The sequence below is a fragment of the Eublepharis macularius genome, chromosome 10 (assembly GCF_028583425.1).
Source record: "Eublepharis macularius isolate TG4126 chromosome 10, MPM_Emac_v1.0, whole genome shotgun sequence".
Classification (NCBI taxonomy): Eukaryota; Metazoa; Chordata; class Lepidosauria; order Squamata; family Eublepharidae; genus Eublepharis; species Eublepharis macularius.
Window position 1 is genome coordinate 93,997,490 of NC_072799.1, and position 16,765 is coordinate 94,014,254.

The 16,765-nt window shown below is 45.4% G+C and overlaps 1 protein-coding gene across 1 annotated transcript in view; it reads left to right on the forward strand.

Annotated features, from left to right (window-relative positions):
• Positions 1–15,654: 15,654 nt before the first annotated feature.
• ATP8A1 (ATPase phospholipid transporting 8A1) overlaps positions 15,655–16,765 on the forward strand; it is a 151,884-nt gene continuing 150,773 nt past the window's right edge. The window contains exon 1 of the mRNA XM_054989944.1: positions 15,655–15,735. Coding sequence (XP_054845919.1) covers positions 15,687–15,735 — 49 coding nt within the window. The 5' untranslated portion in view covers positions 15,655–15,686. The remainder of the gene's footprint in view (positions 15,736–16,765) is intronic.

Genomic DNA, 16,765 nt, shown 5'->3' on the forward strand with positions numbered 1-16,765 from the left:
TTAGTTCTGTACTTTCTCCACATTCATTTCACTATCTCTCAAACTAGCTGGGCAGCTAGACTTATCTATCAACTTTTCTATCCAGTTTTGCTACTTCTGAGAATAAAGCTTTTGTTAATCTTAAATCAGTTAGATGTTCTAACTGCTGCAAAGGTACTCTGTCCACATTTATACCCTGATTTTCTACCAAATGGGGACTCTACGCAACTTACAACATCATACTCCATCCCTTCATTTTATCTTCACCACAACTCTGCGAGGTAGGTTAGACTGGGAGTGTATGAATGGCCCAAGATCACCCAGTGAGCTTCCATAGCAGAGCAGAGATTCAAACCTGGGTCTCCCAGATCTTATTCTGACACTCTAAGCACTAACACCAATTAGATTCTAGCTAATCATTATGGAGTATAATTATAGTTCCTACTATGGTTACTAAAAGCACTCAAATCAGTGACTTTTACCTCCAAGCAAAGGCCTTCATAACTCTGCTTTAGAAAGCAATCCCAAGCAAGTCTACTCAGAAATCCTATTTGGAGACATTCACTGGGGTTTTCCCCTTGCAAAGTGTTTGTAAGATGGCTGTGTTAGCGATGTTGCTGAAAAAAATATAGTTTACCAGAGTTTACATGTGGTTTCCCTCAGGGCTTTTTTGGGGGGGGAAGAGGTGGTGGAACTCAGTGGGTTGCCCTCGGAGAAAATGGTCACATGGCCAGTCCCCCCCCCCCGATCTCCAGACAGAGGGGAGTTTAGATTGCCCTCCGTGCCGCCAAGAGGCACAGAGGGCAATCTCAACTCCCCTCTGTCTGGAGATCAGGGGGCGGGGCCACTGGCCATGTGACCATTTTCAAGAGGTTCCGGAACTTCATTCCACCGCGTTCCCCCTGAAAGAAAGCCCTGGTTTCCCTGAATTTCTTTCTGAGCTTCCCACAGTCTCTCTGCTCTCCAATGAAGGTTTAGCTTTAGTTCAGTGTTGATATTTTTTGATTAGTGAATTAGAATAAGATACAGTGCCGCACTGGTATCCAATATCAGGTTTCAAAATATTCCACAGCTCTATTTCTACAGTAGCTGTTACAACCTTGGTAATGTTATTAGGGTATGACTCAGGGAATAATTTCACATTAGTGAGTCCTGGCACACAGTATAGCCCCAGTGATTTCCACAGGCAGGAAAATCACTGCTACTAAAGAAATGAGGAGGTACAGCTGAGTCTGCCAGACAAAAAAACAATCTGCAATGCATACTGCACAAGCCTTTTTACAAGATTGTCATTTGCAGAACAGCAGCCAAGCACTGCAGTAAAAGTAATGACTCTCGATGTCTAAGCACACTACTGTTTATTGCTTAGGGGTTGCTGAACTTGCCTCTACAATCTTTAGGAATTTTAATTTTTAGAGTGTTAATTCTGGCCTCTAAAACATATCTCTAAACCTATCTGACGAAGGCCTCTGATGAAGAAAGCTGTGGCTCTCGAAAGCTTATGCTACAATAAAGTTGGTTAGTCTTAAAGGTGCTACTGGACTCGTTACTATTTTGCAACTACAGACTAACACAGCTAATTCCTCTGGATCTATGATGCATGCATATGTAACCATAACCTATTATTCCATTATCACAGAAAAACTCTCTGCATAGTTTCCACAGGACTTCATAACAAAAGGCACAATGAAATTAAGGTCTCAATCATGATTTTACAGTTGCCAATCCCCAGGTGGGGTTGGAGATCTCCAGGAATTACAGGAGATCTCAGACTATCATTTCCCTAAAGAAAATGGCTGCTTTGGAGAGTGGACTCTACGTGTCATGTCTGTGTACATCCATGCCATGTTTGCTTGTTTGTTCTGTCACTGATGCCACAGCGTACTGAATGTCTAACCTGCTGTATTCTCTCAGGAGCCATGTTCTTTTCATATTATAACTGTTATTCCTCCAGCCAGGATGGGCCCCCCTGTTATCTCAGAACTATGCATCTCCGAGCTAGAGATGACCTTGGAGACTCCAGGCGCCTGCATTTGTTACTGTGCCCAGATGCTGGGAATCTAGTATTGTGTACTCACTGTTTAGCCATAACTACAGTGGGTTCTCACAGAACCAGTGTAACCCTGCGCGCCAAAACGTGACCGTTGCTGGAGCGCGGGAAAACTCAAGTATAATATTGACCTGCTGTTTTGAATTGTCACTTCTATCAAACTCCATGATGGAGTTCAGACCTGAACTGTAAAATCCTGAATAAAGCCTTTTCTATTGGAACCAATGTGTGTTCACTGGAGGGACTGAGGGATCTACCTGGCAGGAACTGACATTATGGCATTACACCCCACGGAGGTCCCTCCCCTCCACAAACCCCATCCTCCCCTGGCTCCACCCCCAAGCAGCAGTAATTTCCCAAACTGGAGTTGGCAACCCTATCCATGAATGTCAACCAACTCCCATTATATTGATTTACAGCAACTAAGGAATCACACTAGAAATGTTTGCCCTTGTGACCTAAGCGATAAAAACAAAGAGACTTGAAATGTAAATCTAGAAGACCCATGACTATTAATGTCATCTGGAATATTAGGCACTGAATAAACAATGTGTCTTTCACTGTGCATATTCATATCTAGAGAGTACAAGACCATGGGATACACGGAGGTTATGATGCTGACCTCTACAGAAAATACAGTTAAATTATTTTTATTCCGTTAAAAAAACAATGTAAAATGCAGTAGTGAACCCTGATTCTGCAAATCATCTTCCCAAAGCCTGTGTATGCCGAACAGGATAGCATTTGAATTCTGAAGAGTCGCAGAACTCCCAGGACAAAAAAGTTACTGAGAAACAGAGGACCAGTCTTCTCTCTTTCCAAAAAAAGAATTCCACAATTCTACTGAAGCAAAACTGGCAGAACTTTTAATTTGTCTGTGGTAAAAAACAAACAGGGAACTGTTGATAAATTCCTTCTGAAATAATAGCAGCTGCTTTTTTACACAAAAGAATAACAACAATAGCCATAACATTCCATCCAGTAGTGTAGCATACTTCTTGGTGACGGGGTATTTCTGCCATGCCTTCTGAAAGCTTTGTGGCATGAAACTTGTACAGCCACATATATACAAAAACTTCACTTCATGCTGTGGAATGTCAGGCTGTGGATGACAGGCTATGGCAGATAGATCCCTGTACCATTGCAACAAGAAATCCAGGCTCTTGGTTGAATGGCTTTATTCAGAAATCAAATCATTTCCACAGATATGTCCATAGGATTACTCAGAAGCAAGATAAGCATCTGAGCAGTAAGAGCAAGATTGACAGGAATAGTGATATGTGGAAAAATCCTCTTAACACACACATTTAAAGTCCTTGAATTTATAGAGCGATCTTTTCTTTTCAATCTGCTGCCGAACTCCAAATCCCTAAAAACAGTAGTGAGAGATTTTGAGAGGATGAGGGTAAGGAAAAGCTAGTAGCCATCAGCTTCACTGTGGGATCTGAACATTAGGAAAAAATGCCACACTGTCCAGTTGCACCCTCGGAGTGAGACAGAACTTTAGGTGAGGTCTGTACAACTTGTGACTCACCAAGCTGACCGCCTGCAGGTCAGCTATGACAGCCCACCAGCGACTCAGAAAACCTTCTGTTTTTGTTGTCTGTCTTAGACTCCAAAAACTGGAGACGTGCTGATACTGAATGGCAGACAAGTAGGGTTGCCAACCTGCAGGTGGGACCTGGAGAATTCCCAGAATTACAACTGATCTCTGGATGATAGAGATCATTTCCCTTGGGAAAAATGGGAAGCCCAAGGTATGGCATCACATCCCTGTGAGCTCCCTGCTGCCCCCAAGCTCCACCTTCCCCAAGTTTCACCCCAAATCTCCAGGAATCTCCCAGCCAGGAGTTGGCAAGCCCACAGAAAATAGCTAGTGGGATCCATTGATCCCTTCCAAAGGACGATAAGAATTCATTCACTGAGGTTCTGAGCAGTCACTGTAAAGCATTCCAGTGTGAGCAGCATATAATCAAATCTAAAAGTGTAATGAATAATGAATGAATAATATGTAGAGCTTTGGGAATGTAGGCTGTTGGTGGAGCAAAGCAACTACTTAATTTGCATGCTGGGAGGAGTGGCTTTCGCAAGCAGGGCTCTCACCAATAGTGAGACTAGATACTCATATACAGTTTCTAGCTTTATCACTAAGAACTTCCAAGGGTACCTATTTGGTGCTAAATTTCAAGTCCTCTTAACACACACATGTAGGCGTCCTGGTTTTACAGCTTGTCTCTCCATTACAGCTGCAAGACCAGGACGCCTACATTTCCAATCAAAACTTGAGGGAAGCTGACAAGTGTCCAACCTGTGTCAGGCGTCACTTGTAGCTTGGCTCTCACATCTTTGTACTATCAAGTTGAGTCACTGAGAAAGCAAGATATAGCAATACATGGGAGTGAGTATTATACAAGGTCATGAATAGACATGGGCACGAACAGCATTATGAACAGAAAAAACCCACAAACAGCCTAATCTGCTGTTCTCGAACAAGCTGTTCATGAGGCCTCATCCTAACCGAACAGGTGGTCGTTGCAAGCCTCCTTCATTGCCTTCCTTGGTCAAGCCAGACAATCTGGCACCTGCAATCAACCCCCTTGGCAACCAGAGGCAGGGAGGGACTGAACTCTGTCTGAACTCCTTCTGGCTTTCCTTCTGGCTTTAACCCTTCAAAGTACTTCCAACAGAGAAAAGACAATGACTTAATAACATATATAGATACGATAAACTCTCAAGGGAAGATAAAATCATGGCAAGAAATCCAAGATGAAGGAATAAAAATACAATGGCTGATATACTTTCAGGCTGTCTCTAGATTAAAAGAAGCTCCTAAAGTTTACAGAGGACAATTAAGAGATCTTACAGAGTTCAAGAAAATAATGACACAGAAGAAGGAGCACATTCTGGGTCACATTTACAAACTTTTACTCCGATATGATACAGAAACAGAACAAGTTAAAATCTGCATGGTAAAATGGATGCAAAATTTTGGAGAAGAAATAACATTTCAACAGTGGGAGAATCTTTGGACAAAGGGTATAAAGTTCACAGCAAGTCAAACACTAAGGGAAAACTGGTACAAGATGTTTTTCAGATGGTATATCACGCCAAAGGATATTGAGAAAATGGACAAGAAATATATGGGGTCATGTTGGAAATGTAAAGAAGCGGATGGCTCTTTTTATCATATGTGGTGGACATGCCAAAAAAGTAAAAAAAAATAGAAAGACAGTCATGCTGAGATGCAAAAAATCTTAAAACTAGATTTTGCCTTAAAACCCCAGACAATGCTGCTGGGAATAATACCAGAAAATATGGATAAAACATTACATGAATTATTCAGATATTTGTTGACGGCAGCAAGAGTGACATTTGCAAGGAAATGGAAAGAAGATGAATGTCCAACCGAGGAAATTTGGAAAGACAAGATGGCAGAATATGCAGTGATGGCAAAACTGACAAGTTATATAAATAGAAGACCAATAAGTGAATTTGAAGAGAAATGGGGGGATTATTTTGCTTATAAAGAATAAAATAAATAAGATGTTGCAGTTTTATAAAGTAGAATAAGATCACATACCGACTTATTGCATATAGCTTATAAGAGCTTATAGCCTAACAAGGGGAGAAAGGTATGAATATATAATCAAATATTTAATTGCTAAAATAGTTTGTAGATTTGGAAACATTGATAAAGTTAGAGACAAGTAGAGAGGATTGCTATAGTAATCAGTTATATAAAGTGTTACCAAAGTAAATCAAGGTGTCAGGCTATGGATGACAGGCTATGGCAGATAGATCCCTGTACCATTGCAGCAAGAAATCCAGGCACTTAAATGGCTTTATTCAGAAATCAGATCATTTCCACAGATATGTCCATAGAATTACTCAGAAGTAAGGTAAGCATCTAAGTAGTAAGAACAGATTGACAGAAATGGTAACCTGTGGGAAAATCCTTCCTCTTAACACACACGTTTGCTCCTTCCCCCTCCCAACAGTAAAACAGGACTTTTGGCACGAACTCATTCTGAGAACGTCTCACATATTTGTACTATCAAGTCAAGACACTGAGAAAGCAAGAGATCAAAGTTGAGACATAGCAGTGCATGGGAGTGAGCAGTATCCATGGTCAGAAGCACTGAAAGTTTCTACAGTCTGTTAGATAAGGCACCTGCTACTTCAATAAGCCTGTGAAAGGAAACAGTTATGGCATTGGCTATATGACATCAAGTTATAGCATGAAACATTGGTTCAGAAACTACAGGTCAGCATGAAGTAGTGGCATGGATGCGGCACAGACATGACACAAGGGGACCAACATCAAACCGGAGAATCCTGTCAAAACAAAGAATTCCACCCAAACCGTACTAAAGCAGGGGACACTGTTGCAACTCAGCCCAACTGAACCAGTGTCGCTCACAGATGCCAGGGAGACAGGAGAGATCCTGCACAGATTGGCCACTCACTCCCCTTTCCCTGCCTCACTCCCCCTCTCTTCTACCTCTGTCTTGCTCCCCTCTCCCCCCTCCCTTTCCCATCTTGAAAAAATATGCAGGAAAAGCCCAAGAAGGAACCAGCCTGAGGCTGGAGCAACTTTCCCAGATTTACCTGGATAAACCCTAGTTTATCCAGGATCTGATTTGATTCAGGAAAGCCACATTTAGCCAGATCAGCAAAAATCTGGGTTTTTCCTGAATCCTGGACCAGAATCCCCACTCTGTCATGGAACTCTGCCATTAATTCTCTCTCTAATCTACCCACAGGGTTGTTGTAAGGATAAAATCGATGAAATGAGAACCATGCACATCATCCAAAAATGCCTGCATGCTTATCCTTGGAGGAAGTCTGTAATACAAAATGTGATATATTTTGAATTTGGTCAGTAATCCGGGGTGTCAGATATCTGTTGAATGTCAACATTCAAATGTGAAAGATCTGTTTTTGTGGTGTCCAAAAACTCAGAAACAGGGTAACTAAGAATAAACCAAGTGTAAACCATCTGTGAGTGACACTGGTTCAGTTGGGCTGAGTTGCAACAGTGTCCCCTGCTTTAGTACGGTTTGGGTGGAATTCTCTGTTTTGACAGGATTCTCTGGTTTGATGTTAGTCCCCTTGTGTCATGTCTGTGCCCCATCCATGCCACTACTTAATACTGACCTGTTGTTTGCTGACCTGTTGTTTCTGAACCAATGTTTCTTCCTAACAGAAAGCATCCTTAAACATAAAAGGTGAGCTGTATTCCTGACGACTCACCTCTTATCCTGGTGCAGGCGCACTGAGGACCCTGTGGTGCGCCTGCACCAGGATAAAAGGAGAGTAGTCGGTGGCAGGCCTTTGAGGGGCTACGGAGCTGGTGGGGAGGTGCAGCGTGGTGGAGCCCCCCCCCCACATGCAGCTTTCCCACTGCCTCTTGCGGCAGCAGCAAAGCTGTGCTACGCTTCCTCGCCGCCTCCACATCCCCTAAGAGGCCTGCCTATGGAGCTGGCAGGGAGGCACAGCATGGAAGTCCCTCCCCCACGTGTCCTTCCCACTACCTCTGTGTCAGCTGCGGGACCACAGAACCAACAGGGACTGAGTTGCTGCATGGGCCCACTGTGCTTCCATGCCAACTCTGTGGCGCCTCAGAGGGCTGCCTGGGGAGCCAGCGGGGAGGCACAGAATGGGGAGCCCCCCTGTGCGGCCTTCCTGCCACCTCCATGGCGGCTGCGGGCCACAGAGCCGGGGGGACTGAGGTGCAGCATGGGGGAGCCCCCCCCCACGGCCTTCCTTCCAGCTCCGTGGCAGCAGTGGGGCCTTGACCTCATTGCTAGAGCCTCTTGTATTTATTTTTACAACAGGCTCTGTTGCTAGTCATATATATTACACACACACATGTTGCAGTGAAAGTCTGAAATCTGGTAAATGTAAATATCCCAGATTGATCCTACTAATTTCTGAAAATAGATGCATATCTCGTTGTCTTTGATATAGATATGCCAATACAGAAGGATGCATTTAAATGACTATTGACATTCTATCTACAGTCACCCGTGTATCTGTTTCTTGTAAGGGCTTAAGAGAAATAATGCTAAGCTCTGTGGACTGTCTAGACACACAGTACAGCATACTGCAGAGCAAACGATGCAGAGAAGAACCAATTCTCTCCTGGTGACAGACTGCTCGTAGCTTTTCTGGCCCACAGCCTGGCTGAAATTCAGTTGTATTTCTAAACCTCCATTTCACGTCGCATGGATCAGAGATCTTTCGTAATAACTAAGCCCTGAGCCTCCAAAAAACACATTCAATATAACTTTTTCCTCTTGTACTGCAGGTCAGATCAGTTGCTTAACTGATCATGTGAAAAAAATTACTTGTATTAAAAAGGCTTTCCCTTTACCAATTAAAAGAAATACAAGAATGTAAGTCAGCAGCTCAGCATTTTCAATTACAAAGTGCACAAAAATATATTTTTCCTCCTGTTTTGAAAAAAATGCACCCTTACCATATTGGTCTGTGACGATCAAAGCATTAGATCCTAATGTTTTCAGGTTGTTTGAAACAATCACTGCTTTATTGGGTTTATTTATCCTGTTTTACCCAATCTCCAATATGGAGGCTATGCACAATGGCACCATAAAATCTTGCGGTAGAAAGATTCTGCATCAGGTTTTAAAATATTATTTCCTCCCATACCCTAATTAGCAGGGCTTTTTTCTCTGGGAAAAGAGGTGGTGGAACTCAGTAGTGGAATTCAGGACTGCACAATGACGTCACTTTGGGGCAGCTGGAATAAGGGGGTAGTTTTTAAAAGTTTAAATCGCCCTCGGAGAAAATGGTCACATGGCTGGTGGCTCCGTCCCCTGATCTCCAGACAGAGGGGAGTTTAGATTGCCCTCCACGCCGCTCCAGCAATGCGGAGGGCAATCTAAACTCCCCTCTGTCTGGAGATCGGGGGCGGGGCCACCAGCCATGTGGCCATTTTCCAGAGGTGCCGGAACTCCGTTCCACCGCGTTCCAGCTGAAAAAAAGCCCTGCTAATTAGAAATGTTTTCTTTTACACATCTGACATTCTGCATCTGCCTTTCTTTGCCATTGTGCAAATTGTCAATTGCGAGTGTCAAAATAAGTCAGGGACTGAAATGTTTCTCCTGCTTCTCTGTCAGGAGAGAATTTAGCCTGATCCTCTTTCTTTTATCAGCCTACATGAGTGGGAAAATTTGTTTTCACACTGATGCAGAATTGGCAAGCTATGACAATCTGGATCTGAAAAGCTTTTTTTTTAAAAAAAAAGCTGTGAGATTGAAAAAGTGTGGATGAAACAAAGCATCGAAGAAAGCCTTCTTTTGGATCCCTAAAATAGTAGTGTTCTTGGAGGGGCGTAGCTCTCAGATGAAAAGAGCGAGGAGGTAGGGCGGAGAAATAATAAAGCAGGTCCAACACCAGTTGTCCTAAAAATTATTTGCGTTCCATCCAGCCAGTTTTCCTCCTTGGTCTTGGCCAAACCCCATTTTCATTACAAGCCCCATCCCACAAGGCTTTTGTCCATGCAGGTTCCATAATCCCCCACAAAGCTTTTTTGGCAATCAAAAGGAACCCCCTCCTCCTTTCATATGTGAAAAAATTTGTTGGGTATAATCCTTTGATTGTAAAAGTAAATTTAAATTTGATTCCCCCCACCGCCTTATATTTGTTTCTGATTTCTGAGCCATCAAGATTTGAATTTTCCTTTGCAACCTATGTGTCATGTCTCAGCTGGGTTCTGTAGAATGATACTTAGACACTTCCATTTGGTTGGGATGGCCACAACTTTATTGATTACAGCTATTAGAGCATCGGCAAGGCATATGAGCAGTGGATCCCTAGGCATCAAAAGGCCCATTACTGTTTGATGCGTTGTACCTCAGCCCTGATGCTGGCTGCCATCCACCGCCAGCAACTGCTAGACGGCCCTTGCCTCCCTTTTGATTGCAGGGGTGAGCTGCCTGATATGCTCTGCTCACTCCTTAAGGATCTGGTCCAATGCTTCAAAACTGCCCAACCCCCCTAAAGTTGTGACTGGCCCACTGGCTGCCCAAATCGAGCGGTGGGTGGGCAGGAAAGTGTCCTGCTCCTGCTGAGGTACTGTTGGAATGGCGCAAACCATGTTGCAGCTTGCTGAAGTTCTCCTGGCTTGCACCACCTCTTCAGGCACTGGATCTCTATTCCACCTCAGCCTCGCTCTCAGTTGCAACCTTGCCCATTTGTGAGCTTCCTTTCCCTTAAAACAAAAAAGCAACCAGACCACAGATGTCCAGATATCATCTAAAATTTCCTTGCATAGAAAGACTTCCTTTCACAAAAGCTAGACTTATCTGACTCCACCTTTTCACTGCAGCACAAAATGTCCCCCAAAATCCTGTTGGGCGGGGGGAACAGCGTATGGGGGAGGGGTGCGCAGGAGGGGGGTAGTAAAAAAATCATCTGCTCTTGTGTGCACAGATCTTTGGGGGGGGGTTGACCACTCCCTCTGGCTCATTATGAAAAGCCGAGACAGTTAGGGACCAAGACCTGAAGTCGTCAGCTACCTGGGTCCAAATTACTTGTATGTAAATGGGTAATTTACATGAGTCGGCGTAGGTTGGAGACGACTTGACAGCACATAACACACACGCACACAAATGGATAATATTGATCACAGGGAGAGACTCAGACATTGCATATGACGTTGGCATCATACAATATGCAGAGCACTGAACAAAGCATCTTTGCTGTAGACTGAACAAAACAACTGACAGTCCCCTGGCTAATTCTCATTTCGGTATCTTCTTCAGAATTGTTTTAATTTCTGGACTTTTTTTCTTCATTACCTCTAGTACTGCGTACCTCTCACCTTTGTTTTTTCAGAGGTGTTCTCCCTTTCTTTTTCCTTTCTAAATAACTTGCCCAGTTGGGGTTAATCTTTGCTCAATTGGGACCTATGTGTAGAAATATTTTCCCGATTGTAGTTGCAGAATGCTTCAGTGCTGATGTTCATCCATCAGAATACCACATCTTTAATTTTGTCTTTTACCCCTTTAAGAGATCAATCCTAAGAAGACTTACAGCCTTCCAAACCCATTGAAGTCAGTGGGCTTAGAAGGTTGTAACTCTCCTTAGGATTGAAATGTTAACTTATTATCTGGCAGTGTGCTACAAAAACGTAAGAATGGTCTCGTTCAGGAATGTCACTTGTTGATAAGTATGGTTCATAACTAGAATGGAACAGGAAATAAACAAATACTTTGCTGAGGATCTTCAAGGTGACCTGCCAGGGCTTTTTTAAAAAGTGGGCTTTTAACATGGCATTCAAGGTGGGCTTTTAACATGGCATTCACTGAGAAATAGTAAGGGAGCTAATCACATGTCAAAACTTTTGCAGGTTCATTCCCTGGGACTTTTTCAGGAGCAGTGGAAAAGGGTAACAGTTCTCAAGGGCCAAGTGCGGGTGCAGCTCCAATCTCCTGCATCAACTTAGAGGTTCTTTTGACTACTGTCCAGGCCATCAGTAGAAGCTGCCTCAATACCTGTGAGTATTTCTTCTTTTTAACACGCATGATGCAGTGAATTAAATAAATCCACTGCGATTCACGCCCCTCTAAAATACTTCTTTCCTATTAACAGTGCGCAAAACCAACACAAGTGTGAATATGCTGGAGGCCCTCTGCAAAAAAATAAAAAGGTCATTACATTGGAAGAACAAAATTATGAGGAGGTGTGGTTGTTGTAGATTTTCCGGGCTGTATCGCCATGGTCTTGGCATTGTAGTTCCTGACGTTTCACCAGCAGCTGTGACTGGCATCTTCAGAGGTGTAGCACCGAAAGACAGAGATCTCTCAGTGTCACAGTGTGGAGAAGATATTACCAGGTAATTTATATCTACTCAGGAAGGTGAGTTTAAGTTGCATCATCCTGTAAGAGTTTCCCAGGGTGTGGAATGCGAATGGAATGCTAATGCTTCACTGTATCCTGAAGAGGTTCTTTTGCATATGGATTGGTGGCTGATATGCTAATCTTATCTGCAGGGCTATTGTAAGATGTAGAGTATTTTGTTAGCCTGGTGTTTTTCAGGACTGGAAACCATGCTCTATTCATTCTTAGTCTCTTCTTTCCTGTTGAAGTTGTACTTATGCTTATGAATTTCAATGGCTTCCCTGTGCAATCTGACTAAGTAGTTGGAAGTGTTGTCCAGTATTTTAGTGTCCTGGAATAAGATACTGTGTCCTGTTTGAGTTAGGCTATGTTCAGCCACTGCTGATTTTTCCGGATGGCCAAGTCTGCAGTGTCTTTTATGTTTTTATTCTTGTCTGGATGCTATGCTGTGTGGTCCCGATGTAAACTTGTCCACAGCTTCAGGGTATGCGGTATACTCCTGCAGAGGTGAGGGGGTCTCTACTGTCTTTTGCTGATCGTAGCTTCTGTTGTATTTTTCTGGTGGGTCTGAATACTGTTTGTAGGTTGTGCTTTTTCATAAGCTTTCCCATCTGATCAGTGATTCCTTTGATATATGGCAAAAACACTTTTCTTGTGGGAGACTGTTTTTCCTTAGTTGTTTGATTTATCCTTGGTTTAATCGCTCTTCTGATTTCATTTCTGGAGTAGCCATTTGCTTGAAGCATGAGAAGGTACTTGGACAATGTAATGGGGGTTTCTTCAACAGCAGAACCCTCCACATCAATGGAGGGGACATGTGTAAATGTATTATCCAATTTATACAGTTTAAGTTCTATTTTTTTTTTAGTTGTTTGCTAAACCATTGACTCTTTAATAAAAATTTGGAGATTCCTTTTTTAACAACCTTTGAAAAGCATCCTAAATTGTCTCAAGAAAGAGTAGAGAAGAACAACCTGAAAATGCACAAACCAACATTTTAAATAGTGATGGTGGTAATTGATGTTTCTTCCTACCAGCACAGGAATGTTTCTCCTGGGTTCACTGGAAATCTTCCTGGACTGGTTGGAAGGGTTGCAGCAGTTTGTGGCTGAGACAGTGGTTCTTGCTGGTACTCGACCATTAGTTCTGTCAGGTTGATAAATGATTGGACAGCAGAGAGCATAACTTCCATGTTCTGGTGCATGGCATCCTGGAAAAATTTGCAGTCCTGAAGCAGCTCATTGGGACATCACTCTTCCTTCTCTGGCAGCTGCGAGCACCATCTTTGCTCCTCATCCAACATCTTGTGCCTCCAGTTTGCCTCCCACTGCTCTGATGAGCAATGTATCAGCATACACTCAGCAACATCTGTCAACAACGCACACTGTCACTTCCTGTTCTGAGTACTGGCTAGATGTGTTGCAGGTGACAGTTCCGCCACATTCCAGACCTGGGCATTTCTTGAGGGAGTTGAGGCTGGAAAAGGGGGATTTTAAAATTGATGATACGTGCAATGTACCTTTCTAAGGATCTGGGGCATTGTATGCTGTGCACAGCAACATATACGTCATTGCAGTGATCCAATGAAGGTAGCATGTTTCAGAGAATAGGGTTTTTTCATTTAGCAAGTGACAAACATTAAAAATGATCTAATAAGCATTACATGAAATTCATATTGCAAATATAGAGTACAAGCTATATGATAGCAGGCATGAGCGTGGAAGCAGGTATTGTAAAGTGTCCATTGCGAGTAAGGGCAGCCCTGCACTTGTTCGCTTTCTTTGTTTTCCATCCAAGAGTCATGGTTCTCCCCATTCTGTTTTCCAGGATCTTCTCCAGAGAAATGCACCAGTGGTACAAAGTGCTGCAGTCTGGTGACAGCTTTGAAGACCGAGAAGAGAATCTAGAAAATAATAAGTTAGCCTACCTTGTTTAAAGAACCTTCAGTACGCAAAGCGTCTGTGATCCTAGGCCCTTTTTTGATTTCATGATTAACCCCAGATCAACTTCCATTTGCTTACTCGCTTTCTGGATGTACCGTGATATTGTTGGTTCCTAACAACCACCATCTTTATCTGCTACCATAATTCTCCTAATACTGAAACACAGAAAACTCCCCCCTCCCTTTGCAGGACAGCTAACCATGTGGACAGTGTGGTCTGGAGAAAGACGGCATCATTTGGAAAAACCTGGATGGATGCAACGGGTCACACAATCATACCTTCTAACAAAACACCTAGCCTTTAAAAAAAGCTTTTTTCAGATATTAAATGTGTATAACTAGCTTTTGAGATGCAACAGCAGATTTTTTTTTGCACGAATATATACCTGTTTCTTAACTTGTCCTTTAACCGAACAATGCTCTCAACCTGATCCCACACAAGGAATGGAGGGTGAGCATGTATTCTGTCTATTAAGACAAAATGGTGATCATCTGCATTGGGAAGGTTGCAGACTGCCCTCTTTCCTGTCACTCAAGGTTGCAGCTCCAAAATGGTAACAACGGCCATCATCTCTACCCTATGCACTGATTGCAGTGCGCTCTGTTCAAAGGTTACAATGTGCAATCTGCATAGTGTACTCTCGCTCTTTCTTTATTTGTGCATTGGCTCTGTCTTTCAAGCAGATGCTCGCACATAAGTATAAAGCAGTACGTTTATTTCAATTAGCCATTGGCTGTAGCAAATTTACAATTAACCAATAAAATATACAGTTGATACTGACTCCATAAACTCCAAGGACTACAAAATATCAATAAAACTACAGCAAATAATGCCGTACGACCATAAGATAAAGAAATATCTATCCAGATTCCCTGCTAGTTTCTACAGGTGCTCTTATCTTTCTTGCTGCACCTGTGAATAGAGAAACTTTGTAAGACACTTCCGCATCTGTATCAGAGAGCAATATGGAAATTTTCTGGACTTCTGAGTATTGCTTTAAGTGATCTAAAAATTACTGCCAGAGATTTGACGGGGGGGGGGGGGCAGTGCGGTTGATCCTCTATTCCTTGAGAGCCGTATATGCAAACACGCTGAGCCCTCGGGAAACGCTTGCAGCGGGGGGCCGTCCAAAGGCCTTCCAGGGGTCCAGGGCAGCGATCTGCGCGGCGTCGCTTGCTTTTTCTCTACTTGCGCATCGAATCATTCTCACGTTGCATTCATCGCGCAGAGCTGAACCTGTGGCTGAGACCCGCGGCGCAGTGGCCCTGTCTTTCAAGCAGAGGTGGCCGCTTTCCCCTCACGCGTGAACTGGCTGGCAGCTGCCTCCGCTCGCCTGGCACGGGGCGCTGCCTGCCCAACCCCGACCCCCCCCCCCGCCGGGCCCCTCTCAAGAACGAGGCGCGGCTCCCCCCGCGTCCGCAGCAGGCAGCCGGAGCCCAGCCGGAGCCTCCGCGCATCGCCCCAGCGAGAGACCGGCCTGCCCTGCCCTGCCGCCCGCCGAGGGGGCTCCCACCTCAGTCTCCCCCACGCTAAGGGGGGGGGGGGGCGCGCGCGCGCGAGGGCGGTGTTTGCGCCTGGGAGGGGGAGGGGGCGGGGCCGAGCGCCTGAGGAGACTCAAGGGCTGCGCTGGGCGGGCCGGGGGGGTGGGGGGCGCCGTTGGTGCGCTCCAAGGGGCGAGCGCGGCCCAGGCGCGCCCCCGTCAGGCTGCCCGAGCGGCGGCGGCGGCGGCGGCGCGGGGCGGGGCGTGGTGGCGGGGGCGGGACCGAGGCCGGCGGCTGCCCCGCCCGCGCCGTTGTGACGGAGCCGGGCCGGCGGCGCTGAGGGGCGGCGGAGGCAGGCGAGGCGCCATGTCGCCGGTGCAGAAGACCGTGGCGGAGCTCCGCTCGCGGGCCGAGGGTGAGTGGCGGCGCCGCGGGCGGGGACGGGACGGGGAGAATTCTGCTCGGGGGCGCCCGGCCCGGCCCGGCCTCGGAAGCCGCCCCCGTCGGCCCGGGCTTCCTGTCTGTGAACCTGCTGGAGCCGCAGCGCCCCGGCTGGGCCCGCCCCGCACACACGCGCGCAACCCGCACCCCGGCAGCCCTGCCCGCGGAGAAGCCAGGCCGGCTGGGGGTCGGCGCCCCTCCCGGGCCGCCCTCGGGACCCCCGCCTCTCCCCGGGTCCCGGCAGCCCGTCCTGGCCGCCTCGTAGGCGCTGCTGGGCTCTGGCTCTGAAGCCCCCTCGGCGCTGGTGTTAGCCTTGCAGGGGCTGCCGGGCTCTTCTCTGCGGGTCGCCTGCGTTTGCCGATAGACCGCCCCAGGATTGCGCTGTGAACGTGCCCAATAGGATGGTTGTCAGCATCGCGTCTAACCCGCCTCAGGCAGGTGCCTCATGCAGATCCCTGATGGGTCATCCAGCAACTCGGATCACACTCACCAAAAAGTTGGATACAAAACCTAGGGCGGACTGCGCTTTCTGCCCCTGTGAAGTTTTACTTTAAGGATATTTCCTTTTCTAATCCTTGGGTTGCTTCACACCGGGCAGAGTTGTCAGTAAGAAATTTAGAGCGCCATCCTAAGCAGAGTTAGCCCCCGTCACCTATCCGAAGTTCGCCGACATTAGTACTCTTATGTTCCCCCATATTTGTATTCACATACAAGCCTTACAGGTTCAGCCTAAGCTTTCCACCTCTGAGTGCTAACAAACATTTTGGGATAAAGACTTGTGCTTTTACAGTAAGCATATGTTTCTATTATGGTACTTTCCCTGTATAGAGAATTGGATGCTTGTCAGTACTGTAAGGAGGTAAAGGAAATCATATGGAACAGAGTTTTTAGTTTTTCGATCTTGGAAATCTGTGCTTTAGAAGAGATACACATATAACGCTATTTTGATGGAGATGTATAAAGCAAGAAACTGCTGAAAATGTTGAATGTTGTTGTTTTAGGAT